The 12,833-nt window shown below is 40.0% G+C and overlaps 1 protein-coding gene across 1 annotated transcript; it reads left to right on the plus strand.

Annotated features, from left to right (window-relative positions):
• The first annotated feature begins 3,801 nt into the window (after window positions 1-3,801).
• Window positions 3,802-4,358, plus strand: LOC135492505 (histone H1B, sperm-like). The gene has a single exon (XM_064779058.1). It carries the CDS (start codon window positions 3,802-3,804, stop codon window positions 4,336-4,338), a length of 537 nt encoding a protein of 178 aa, XP_064635128.1. The 3' UTR covers window positions 4,339-4,358.
• The last annotated feature ends 8,475 nt before the right edge of the window (window positions 4,359-12,833 follow it).

Genomic DNA, 12,833 nt, shown 5'->3' on the forward strand with positions numbered 1-12,833 from the left:
GACATTGTCGCCACATTTGTTCGTCTTGTATGTCAATAGTCTAGAGTTAGTCTTGTTCTCCAACATCATGCTCTGCCTCATGCTACGGGTACACGTTCATGGTGTATACTGGCAGTCGGATGGGAATCGCCAGTGCTGAAAGTATTGAGCACTCTTCCATGGATGACATCTGGTTGCCCGTCTTGATGTTATTGCAGTGGTTGATTCGATGGCACTGTTGCTGCAGCCCAATCGATTCGCTATCGCCTCGATCGGGGGGGGGGGGGGTGTCTGACAAACGTGCCGATCACCTGTACGATCTACCATACAGAGTCTTTTTTATTTAAAAGACTATGGATTTACTTAGACTTGCCATTTTTGTGTGATCCCATGATCCTTTAAACAGACCATTCGTGTGTGATCCTTTAATTGGGCTGTGACTGCACTTAATTGTAAATCAACACAACGTTTTAATCCATTGTATTGTAGTCTTTCTTTGTTGGTAGTGTGATTTGATTGGGCGGGGAACTGGTGTGGTGTATGGAATGACAAGCATGAAGGCAGACTTGATTTTGTAGCTGAGCTTGGTGCATGTTGAGGGCTGTTGACTGTTTGTATACTGTGGGGTAAGTGACATTTCGACATGATATTTGATGTATTTGATAAAGGTTAGCTTGTGATAGTCATTTGAGTTAACGCACAGTCTAGGGAGAAAATTGAGTCTTGGTGAGATCAGTATGCGGTTGAAGTTTGATAGACCTAGATCCAATTTCTTATAAAGTCCTCTGGAAACAGCTAACAATATAATCAATGTAATGTGAAGGTGCCAAATTTTGGGTATACGGTAAAAAAGGTACAGGAAAAAAAGGTACGGAAATAAAGGTACAGGAAATAAAAGTACTGGAAATAAAGGTATTATTCTCTTCAACTGGTTCGGACTCGGCCTATGTCTTAATCTTTTCTTGCCCATTTTTCTTCTTCTGTGACTAAGGTTGTTACGGAATGAATTTGAGGAAAATTCATGGAAGAAGTTGCCCAACAGGGGAGCTGACGTTTTTTTTAAATAATAACTACATTCACGTTTTTTTAAATTTTAAAATACTAGTATTCTTATCAGGGGCGGATCCAGGATCTTGGGAATGGGGGGGGGGGGGGGGGCACCGGGCATCCTCCCTGGCATTTCACATTAAGATTCTCGCCAATTTCCATAAATAGCTTGTGTTTGGTCTTAAATCTAATAATTTGTCTGTTAAGACCAAATTGGCCAGGCATATTGTTAATTGGGTCCAGTTCTATGATGAATGTTAATTGATTAATTGCAATTTAACTTGAACACTGGTACATTTATCAGTTGACCCTTTTGCTGAGGGAATTGTCCTTTAATCTCTACAATCATCATGATTTTGATAGCCGTGTTTTCACTATTGAAAACCATAACGGTATACTGGAAATTTGATATACCTATTTCTAAGGCCTATGCAATGCCTACGCAACAAATAAAGTTAAAGTTATGAATAATAAAAGAGAAAATTCAAATAATATTCAAAAACAAAAATTGTGTACCTTTTTTTACCTATTTATGCCATTTTGTGTACCTATTTTTCCGGTACCTTTATTTCTGGTACTTTTAATTCCTGTACTTTTATTTCCTGTACCGTTATTTCCGTATTTCCGTACCTTTTTTTCCTGTACCTTTTTTCCTGTACCTTTATAACCTAGATTCCAAATTTTGATATCGTAACTCTGTATCGTAAATGTATATATCAATGTGTAATGTGTATAAGTTGTTGTAACTTATTTATGTTTTAATTTGTGGTTTGGATTTCGGTCACGAAATAAATATGAAATATGAAATAACTTTGTGTCGGGTGATGATTCAGGTCCCAATCTCAACTTGACACAAGGTTATTTGATAAGTTTTATTTCGTAACCAAAATCCATACCAAAAACTAAACTCAATGAAGAAAACGAGCTTCAACAATTCATACAAATTACACTACTTTTGCTACATGCAGTACGATCTCCAAATTTAGCACCTTCACATTATATTGCAGATTTTTCCAGAACACTTATCAGAAATGGGATATATCAAACTTCAACCGCAAACCGCAAACCGATCTCACCAAGACTCCTTGTCTCTAGACCGTACGTCAATTCGAATGACTATCACAAAAAGGTTTTCTCAAATACATCAAATATCAAGTCAAATTGTCACTTACCCCACTACATGCAGATACAAACAGTCAGCTCAGCTACAAAATCCAATCTACATTCATGCTTGTAATACCATGCAATCAAATCACACCACCAATAAAAAAAGACAACTTTACAAGGACTATTTTTGTGACATCCTGTAAGCCCGCACTTACTACTAGGGAATGGTACCCGGGCTCACAGTAATCGTGCTTAATTCTGGAAAAGGAGACAACTTAGTTCAACTGTTGACCAGTTGGCCGTGGGTAGGCCTACATAAAAAATATATTATTTTAGAATGTTAGATAGATCATAATGCCGGTTACGCACATGATGCCAGAAGTATTATATTCACTAACAGTAGGCTAATCTGAGGCTTTCTACCAACTGTATCTTTATGAAGTTTTTGGCTCACTCTCAAGTTCTGAACATGTCACCTACCACATGGTGCCAAATTAGTTTTGAAAGTTACCAACACTAAAACTAATCTCGACATCAAGCTTAGGCATAGGCCTTAGTCTAGGTAAAGGTCTATCAGGGACGCAGTTAGAATGTTGGTCTTTTTGAGGGGTGACACTACTATTTTCGGTATTTTAATGGCAAATTGATACTTACCTACATAAAAGATTTTCACCCCCTCTCCGCCTGCGATGTTTTGATAACTGCAAGCGCCAATAAGTTCTACGAGAGTCCTACTTGGACCTGTGATATATATGTAGCCATTTTGAAGATGCCATACTTGCAAATCTAAAGCAATGCTATAAGAAGTCACTCCGGTAGTAAGCAATGGAAAATTTGAAAAATACTTGACGTGAACATAAAAGGTCTTATAGGAAGTCAAACCATGATAATCAGTCATAGTTTGATGATAACACGGTATGATAAACAAGAATTGGGCGCCACAAGTTCTTTGTGTTGGTTGCTAACTTGACACAAACAAACCGTGCATGATCTCATTTTGAGAAAATTATTGTCTTAAAACATCCGAGTCTTTGTAAACTTTATAAATGCCCTTTGCTTGGACAACTTTAGAACTCTAGCCAACATAAATTTTGACGAATCTTTGATGATTTTTTGTGCTGAAGGCAAAATGGCCAGTGGTGTGTGTGTTTGTTGTCCCTCAATAAAAACCCCAATTTTAGCATTTAGCATCCGATCATTGTAACAAGTTCAACTTTTTATTGTAGAAAACCGTGTTTCCTGTCATTTTGCTGACACTACGTTCGAATACTTTGGTCATTTATCTCATGGTTCGTATTTTAATCAGCGTAATATTTTTCAGAATGAAAAATTCTTCATCTGCTCGCGTTACTTCAGCGGCCTTTATTAAACAAACGCAAATGATTCCGTTAGCAAATTTCACCGACCAAGTAGATTTCTGTCATGACTAACGTATGACGATAATATGTTAGAAAAATATGCTGCCAATATTAAGAAATTTACTCTTTTATTCGGTGTACTAACACATTTTGCTTTGGCGGCCATTATGTTATCGATATTCGCCATTGAAATACCGGGTCGGTTTCTTTTACGTCGGCAATATCACAATATCAATGGAGCGCTGGCGATATTCGGCATTCATTGATCATTCATCTTCAGAGAAGAGGACTCGACTTCGAATATATCAACATGAGTGAATCTGCTCCTGCTGCCAAAAAGGCAACCAAGCCAAGGAAGCAAAAGGTTGCTGCCACTCACCCGAAAACAAGTGACATGGTTGCCGCCGCAATCAGAAGTTTAAAGGAGAGGAAAGGTTCATCTCTTGCCGCCATTAAGAAATACATCCACGCCAACTACAAGGTTGATGCCGTCAAGATCAACCCATTCATCAGGAGGTACCTGAAGAAGGCCGTTGAAGACAAGGTCCTCGTCCAGACCAAGGGAAGCTACAAGCTGTCCGAAGCTGCCAAGAAGGACAAGCCAAAGAAGAAACCAGTGAAGACAAAAAAGCCAGTGACACCGAAGAAAGTCAAGAAACCAAAGTCGCCGAAGAAACCAAAGGCCAAGAAGGCCACCAAGGCAAAGACTCCAAAGAAGGCAAAGGCCGCCAAGCCAAAGAAGGTCAAGTCCCCAAAGAAGCCAAAGGCCGCCAAGCCCAAGAAGGCAAAGCCCGCCAAGAAGCCAGCCAAGACAAAGGCCAAAAAGGCTGCGTCCAAGAAGAAGTAAGCTGTTCGCAGCTTCGGGAAGTTTCGTCGACCTAACCTCCAACGGCCCTTATCAGGGCCACCCCAAATTGTAAAAAGAGACCAATCTTTCCATGTATAACGCTTGTAATTCCATCTCGAGCATCCTTAACATACGTATTCGTAGCAATGCGAAGGTGACTTCGTTCCAGAACGCCTGCGTGCTTGCTCTTAGTTGTTCCCGCCTTGCATGCACACGTTTGACCGTTTTGCTGTATTTCTTTCTTGCTGACGCAAGCCTACTCTTGCTCCCTCCTTTCAAATTTATTATTGGCTGCTTTGCTCCTGTTTCCTCTTGCTCTTTGTCTGGTTACTCCTGAGATGTACGTAACTGTGCATTTCGTCATTGCACGCACGCATCAGGTAAATACTTCGCTACTCGATTTTTGACTGCATTCCATCTATGTCACAGTAAGTGTCCGGCTTTCACACTTGGCCTCTTTACATATATATAATAACATTTTCAAATACATGTTATTCACAAAAAGAAATAATGATGCTTTTCCTATAAAAAGTTGCTGATTTCGCTAATTCGAATGTTAAACCACTAAGACAGTTTCTTGTCTCCAAGTATACTGTATTATACACATGTACATGCTATCTATAGTCAGTAGTGTCAGGAATGATTTCTAGGTGCTCTCGGGTCGGATTTTTTCGCTGTCCACTGGCAGTGGGGGCTGTGTCGTACGAGGCACGAGGGGCAAAGTTGGTAGACCTGCAGTAAATTTTTCTCACCTATAGAAAGCCATACCCGATGCCCAGCCGTTGTTGTAGGAATATCTGGTGGATACAATCAATACCCTCTGATGTTGACGTGGCAATTTGGTGTCCACTGCGCCTGCATGACCGCAACTGAATGAAGAGATCATTCAGAGACTGTCTGACAGCTGTGATTGTTGACCCGACGTCATGACATCATGATGACGTCATGGCATCCTTGTGACGTCATCAGCAACATCATAGCCTGAACCTGCGTGCTCTGTTGCTCATGGCAACAAGAGAGGACCAAAATGAAGGATTTTGGCTAGTGGACACCGTGCACTGATGGTATGAAGCAACCATGTGTGCCTGATAGGTCATGAAGGTGCAGGAAATGCGGTTTCGTCAAGAGAGACTCATCAGATGCGTGTGGCGACAAAGAAATACGGTTGGATGTACAGAGGTATCCTGACCGCAATTTCTCCCCTTGATTGACCTAGAGTAGATCTTGGTCAGTCCATCCAGGCAGTATAGCCTGCTGAAGGGCGGTCTGAGCCAAGCAGTTGGCAAAAAGTGGGTCTAGATGGTTAAAAGTTTAACCTGTGTACCTAAATAAGACACGTGAAACCGGAGAGGTTGAAACAGCTGGACAGTAGAGGAAATAAGTATACGCAATACCCTCTGTACAAATAGTGCCATGCCCTCGGTGTTGTTCCTATTACGAACATCGTAGGACACAAATCCAACTCATGGATGGTTTTAGCTCGTTGTTACTTAGCGACAACTCACAATTTTTGCACATGGCCTAATCATTACAGAAATAATTATGTCGCCTACATCAGCAGTGTATGGTCACATACTACTGCCTATTGTGTTCGTACCCCGGTATCATTAGTGATACCATATTTTGTCGGTCGAAATCCTGTGTTAAAATACCTTCATTTTGTTCGCTGACGAACTCTATACATAGCTTTTGGTTAAAAAAGTGTGACAGTAAAAATCGTCGTCAAGTTGCTGATATTGAAATTACAACCTGTACAAATAAATAGATATTGTTTCTTTTATATTGATATTTCAGTTTTTCGCCAAATTCGCTTCAGGTTGATAGTGCTAGGCAAAGGTTGATTACGCACGGTCTTAACCACATGGAGCAACATGGATTATACAGAAGGAAGACATTATAATCAGAAATGTCATGCCTTTGTCACTGACAATGGTTATCATGCTAATGGTCTGGCAACATTTTTAACTAAAATTCGAGATAAAAGTTTCTCCCGACATTGTTTCAGGCCAACCAACAACCTGTGGTCATGATTGACTTTTCCGTGAGCTGGGGATGGTTAATGTTAATGTTGCGAACTTACCAGCGCAAGCCGATTGGCTGAACTTGGAGCGATATGTAAATTTTGGTAACATTAACAGCAAATTAGCATAAATTATGCGCGAAACATTAAGTAATTTAGGCTTACAAAACTTAGAACAGACTTCTCCGGGAGGCTGTGATGATACTCTAAAATTTACAGCAAAAAAATTTCCGGACCTATACGATAAACAAACATGAATGATAACGATAATTACAATAACTATAATCGGGTGCACTCTCGGGATGCACGAGGGTACGTGGATGGCTGGGGTGGACTGTACCCGTCCACTGTCGATCAAATGTCAACTGCCAAAATGATTTATTTTACTGTGTACTTGTAAATGCTAATCTTTCTGGCATTTTACACCTTGACAACAAATCTATAACGTTACATCTACACGTTCCAATATAGCATACAGGTCGTCCTCGTGAATACCGGTATCGGGTGCCATTTTGAAGAGGGCTCTTGGGGTGCCATATTGCATGTATCATAATTGGCTTTTTATACTCCATGAACAGTGTTGTTATTGCATGCACATGTCGTCACGGTCATTGGCTAAAGATGTGTAAGCCACACCAGCGGGTATTTCTAATGTTTTGTTAGTCAATGTTCCAGGGTGGTATGGGAAGCGGTGCATTGCAGATTGTGACCCTTTTGTGGACCTCCGAAATGTATGGTCCTACTTTTATAGAAAGAATAGGCTACCGGTATTCACGAAGACATCCCGTATATTTTTGGTTGCATCTCGTACCTCACAATTGTTGTACAATTACAATCATCCATGTAACTGGGAATGTTAACGATAAAAATCACCGAGGTATACATTGAAACATTTGTAATGATCTAAACCGATATACATTCAAAAAGAAAAAAAAAAGTAACGTTGTGATTAAAAAAATTACTTGAAAAAACCCCCACTAATTTTAGGTGGCATTTGGAATAATTGGCGTATGGGTATTGGAAAGCATCAACTGTCAGAGTAATCACCAATTTCGTAGTAGAATTGCCAATTTTGTACTTTTGAGTGGAATCACCAACTTGGTAAGAGTATATATTTCGTAGAGAAATCTGCGATGTTCCTACCGTGAGTATATATTTACCGGAAACCACCGCCGACTGCAGATGGAATCATCAATTTCTTCACGTGTGGAATGATCTCGTTCGTAGTGGAATTGCCCATTTTGTAGTAAAAATTCGGAGTAAAAATGATTTGCCAACTTCATCGTGGCAAACGGTTCTCGTTGAGAAATCCGCTATTATGGAAATCACTGCAGTGGAAACACCAATTTCGTATAGAATCGCCAACTTCGCAGTGGTTTAACGGCATTACCAAGTTCGTACATGTCGTAGTGGAATCGCCAAGTTTGTGGTGTCTTTAAGAATTTCGTAGAGAAATCTGTCACTTTCGTATCGTGAGTATACTGCACATCACCAATTAACTGCAGCGGAGTAACTAATTTCGTAGTGGAATCACCAATTTTATTGTAGGCTTATTCTGTAGCGGATTCACCGTAGTCGAAACCACAATTTTACAGTGGGATCACAACTTTTGTAGTGGAATCACCAGTTTTGTAGTGAGAATCGCCAACGTCGTTGTGGAATTACTAATTCCCTACTGGACACACCAATATCGGAGTGAAATCACCAATTTCGTAGTCAGTGGAATTGTCAATTTCGTGGTAAACTGGAGAATTTCGCCAGAGCCGGAAAAATTCATCTTTCCTTCATGGAGGGGACAAAAGGTGTCCAGTGTCGGAGTTGGCGTAATCGTATTGTATCATGCAAACCCGACTTGACTTACTGAAGTGCCGGTTTCTGAATCACTCTTAAATTACTATTAAAGAAGACGAAATCATTGTATTAGTGGATTTAGTTTGATGACAAAGAATTCGTAATTCGTATAGAATATCGTTGCCTTGTGAGCGTTGCGGAAACTACATCATCTTGATAAATCACCTATTTCGAAATCGTCATTTTGGTGGTGGAATCATCAATGTAATAGGAATTTTCAATGACATCCAGTCAAATTAAATGACGAACTGAATACATTGAATGGGCTAAATTCCGTCAGCCCAAGAATGTCGAATGCTGGACAGCCCCACTAAGATGTTTCACTGAGTCTTTGTATAACAAATGGTGAAAATTCTTAAAATTCATTAGTAAAAACAACTAATCTAGTTGTTTCTACTGCACCAACTGTAAAACTAGTAAAAACTAAACATTAATTAGTTGAAAATAGCTATTTCGATAGTTAAAACAACCAATTTCACAGCCGATGCGAAAGGAACTACCACTGGCAGAGTAGTGAAAAATTACCAAGAAATAGCCTTTTACAAATCAATTTTTAGAGTGTACAATGTAGTAGTTACCATTGAATGCGGTATTGACTGAGGGTCAGATGGATGAAAGCCCGAGGCAGTGAATACTTTTTAAGGTAAATATGACAAAATATCTCAAATATCTAGAATGTTTTGAACAACTCGCAAGCACCTTGGAAACATTTATAGCTGCCTTGCAGCACTTTCAAAAATAAATTAGCCACTTCCTTTATCACGGAAACGCCGGGCGCATATATTATGATGATATAAATATCGCATTATCATATCTTACGGCCATTGCGGCAGCTCGTATTCCACGTGGAGTGCCTGATATGGCAAAAGCGATTATGCCGATGGAATTTTTGCATTTTTTTCTCTTCCGATTTCAAGTATCAAAACAAACGAATGGCGTTCATTATTTTAGTAGGACTTTAGAGCCATTTGTGGCTATTGGAAATTGTTTGTCGGTGCAACAACCCGGGCGCCCGGTGCCAAGAGTGTCATCTTGAACATGGTAAGCATAAAGGCGATCATGAGGTCTTGGTTCCTCGAGTTTAATGCATTTTGCCCATGAAAAGGCTTTTATATATATTGAAAGATTTTTGAATAATTGAAAAACGTGTCATCGCATGTGAAGCCATCTCAGTAGGCCTATACACTGCAATACGCAGGTTTTCCGTCGTACTATTGTGGCACGGTTCTCATCATCAACATCTCGCACAAAAATACGAGGACTGAGAGAAAAGCCACCCAACCCACAGGGATTGGGCGCAAAATATGGGTTGATGTGGTTAAGTCGCAGAGAACACCTCCCGGGGCCTGGGAAAAAATCATAAGCGTGTGGAAGTGTATTTGTATACGCCTGGGATTTTTTTCCTAGGCCGGGGAGGGGTATTGTGTCTCTGCTCACCCCGGACCCCGACTTAACCATATTAACCAATATTTTACGTCAAATCCCTGTGACCCGACCAGACCAATAAAATAAGCTGCCACTGGCCAGGCCGGGGGTGTTACTAAACATATATATACACATGCATCAACGCACTACTTCGAATATGATAAACTAGTATTTTTGTTGATTGTGGGTTTCTCACTTGCGGGGGTCAAGTCAGACCGCTTCTGATCATCGTACAACCGAATACGTGATGTAGATTCGTGCGTGTCCTCGAGTGTATAGAACTGATGTGTTCTTTGCACATGGATCTGGTAGCATCTAAATACCATATCAGAAAGCCACATTACTCTTAGAAATATAAAGACTTTTGCATAGTTTTTGAAAAAAACTTTTAAATAGTTTTCTACTGGCACAAATATGCACCCCTTGGGGGTTTTATTTCAGCGAAATGGAAACCCCCGTAAAGGTTTTTGAAATTTTGAAAAAACCTTTTTATTTTGCTGAAAAACCTCTGGGGATGCGTATTCATTGTAGGCAAAAAAACTTCTACTTTCAAAGGTCCCAGAACCTTCATTTCTAAGAAAAGTGCAGGGTAGGCTGCGGCTGCCAACCGAGCTGCGTGGATTCCCGAGTATACTACGTTGCCAAGCACCAGTCGTCCCTGCGTTACATATCATGGTAATTTAAAGGGTATCTTCAGTTGTCGATATTTTGTGTCCTACCACAACTATTTCTGGGTCGGACATGCCCGAAAAAGGGAACACACGTTATGAATTTCTCAATCCGGCCGTTGTAATTCCAAATGTTTCGATGAACAGAACAACAAAGTTGATAATGATACAAAATAATTATTTCAACGTTATCATTGCGTTAATGCACGACAACCCGTAAAATGAATATTTTCCATCCTTAAGAAATCGCAACCGGTCAACCCTTTCAACAGCTGCCAGTGACAACTGTATAATTTGAAGCAGGGACGGGCCTAGCAGTTATTTATACCTGGGGAGGGCAGCTACCATGCTCCTGTAGAGCAAATTGCCCCTTTATATCCAGAGTTATTCTGTTGTGAATCCTCAGTGGCGTGTCCTCCAGTGATATACAAACCCTTAAGACCTTTATTGTATAATCTTTTGAGAAAATCCAATCCTGTGAAGAATTGTCAACAATCTGCTGCAGTGACAAAGTGTGCTCCGAATAGCACAGCACACTGTTCTCCAACAATTTTCTGATAAATTGTCTATTTTTAACCATCCGGGCCGTGGTCTGGTCCTGTCTTTAATAGAAATGCCTCCAGTGGACTGCTCTTCACCATAATGGTACCTTCGCCTGCCTCAGAACTAATTTGCAATTGAACTGGCATTGCATTAAGTTTTGTAACAGGGACATCAGGGGACAAGAGACACAGCATCCAGTGACTAGAATTGGCCGAAGGATTGGTCGGACATTCATCACCGGCTTACGGACTCTCGATCATCGATAGCCACGAACAGTAAGTTAATAGATCTAGGCCTATTTCCAACATTTATACCCCGAAAGTTGTCAAAACCAACCATCTGCGAATATTGATTTCTGAGGTTTATGATATGTGTTGTGATAAATAAAGAAAAGTCGTTCGATAAAGTGCTGAGCTTGGATTGTCGGGTTGAAATTAATCTCAAGTGGGTTGTCAGATAATGTAATAAATGTGAAATGGGCATGTTTCTATTTTGTATTCGATTGATAATCCCTTGCTTTTGATGACGGTGTGTTTGTATTAATGACCGACAGTACAAAATGGTATCGTATTTTATCCTGCATCAGAAATACGATCTTTCCAAACATCGGCATCTTTTCCTATAATTCAAATTGACACCTAGAACAGCCATGCATAGCATAGCAACTATGAAATGAGCATTCAAAATTTGAATTGAGGTCATGAAGAAATAGAAACCCCAGTTTACATCGTAAATGTGTACGCAAGGTCGGAGCGCACGTTCAAGAGCCGGCATTCGTTGTCCTGATCTGACCCTCTGTTCCAAACATCTTCAGCAGCTCAGTCCGCAGCAAATATGAGATGCGAGGAGTCGATGCTATCCGAGGTCACACTCTCACGGGTCTTCTTCTTATACTCGTGTGGTCTTGGCAGGCAAATGTACATCCGAACGTTTATTGACACCATGCATTGTAAACCTAGAGTAACCAGGCTGGGTCATCTAAGATTGTAATTAGCAAATTTGAAAGAGATGCCCATTTTGGACTGCTTGAATCAACGGGTTTGATTTACTTCTGTTGCAGTGCCAGGCAATAGAAATCTATGTGTCGACGAAATTCAGCAAGTTGAGCGGTGAGGCGTTTAAATTTGTATGTTCAGTAAAGACCTTCCGGAATATTGGTCAATCCCCGGACAGCGTATACTGATATATGTAATACGGTATAAGTTACAGAGTGCCCCTCACAGGCCGAACCAGATTCAGACTGCCTCGGCTCTCAGTTTTCCATTCCTTTGGTCAAACGGGTAATATTTGGCTATGCCAATGTGAGAATGTATTCGCATTTGTTATCCAAACAACGCTTTGATTTTGCTAATAAAATAATTTTTTCTTCAAAATAAACGTGATACATGTATGTTTGTTGGTGGATTGATGTGCATGTCATCAGAAATGCATAAGCAATCCCCTTTTGATTTAATAATGCATTGTTATCGGTGGTTTTACTTTCTAAATGTGGATATGAATGGATTGTATATCACGCCATTCTAAACAGTTCTAAAATATATTTTTATTGCATACATATACCACATGAAATATCTGTTTCACAATTTTTATCAATTTTTACGGTTTCAGTAACGTTTATGACAGGTACCGGTAGTCACATTTGGTTATAAATGCGAATAATTGATGTACACTGGATATCCCCATGGCGGTATAGGCAATGTTTGGACTTATGAAATAATGTATTTACTAACACGAGAATCAATCACGAGAATCAACAGTAGGCTACTGGCAGATTCCATGAACTTTATGGCACATCATGGCAATGGCAGTGTGTTTGATTCATTGAATTAATTATTTTTTTCTGGAAAGGAAATCTATGCTCTGATTGTCCTCATCTTGTTCTCCAAGCTTTTAAAAAATTCAGTTCATACCTATGTATAGTTCTAGTAACGTTGTAATTTACATGAAATTCGAGCAATGTACATGTACAAGATTGTTAACACTGCCAA

Source organism: Lineus longissimus, chromosome 1, assembly GCF_910592395.1.
Source record: "Lineus longissimus chromosome 1, tnLinLong1.2, whole genome shotgun sequence".
In the NCBI taxonomy this organism is placed as follows: domain Eukaryota; kingdom Metazoa; phylum Nemertea; class Pilidiophora; order Heteronemertea; family Lineidae; genus Lineus; species Lineus longissimus.

Coding starts and splice junctions, on each gene's coding strand:
- LOC135492505 (XM_064779058.1), top strand. CDS start 3,802: ATGAGTGAATCTGCTCCTGCTGCCAAAAAGGCAACCAAGCCAAGGAAG.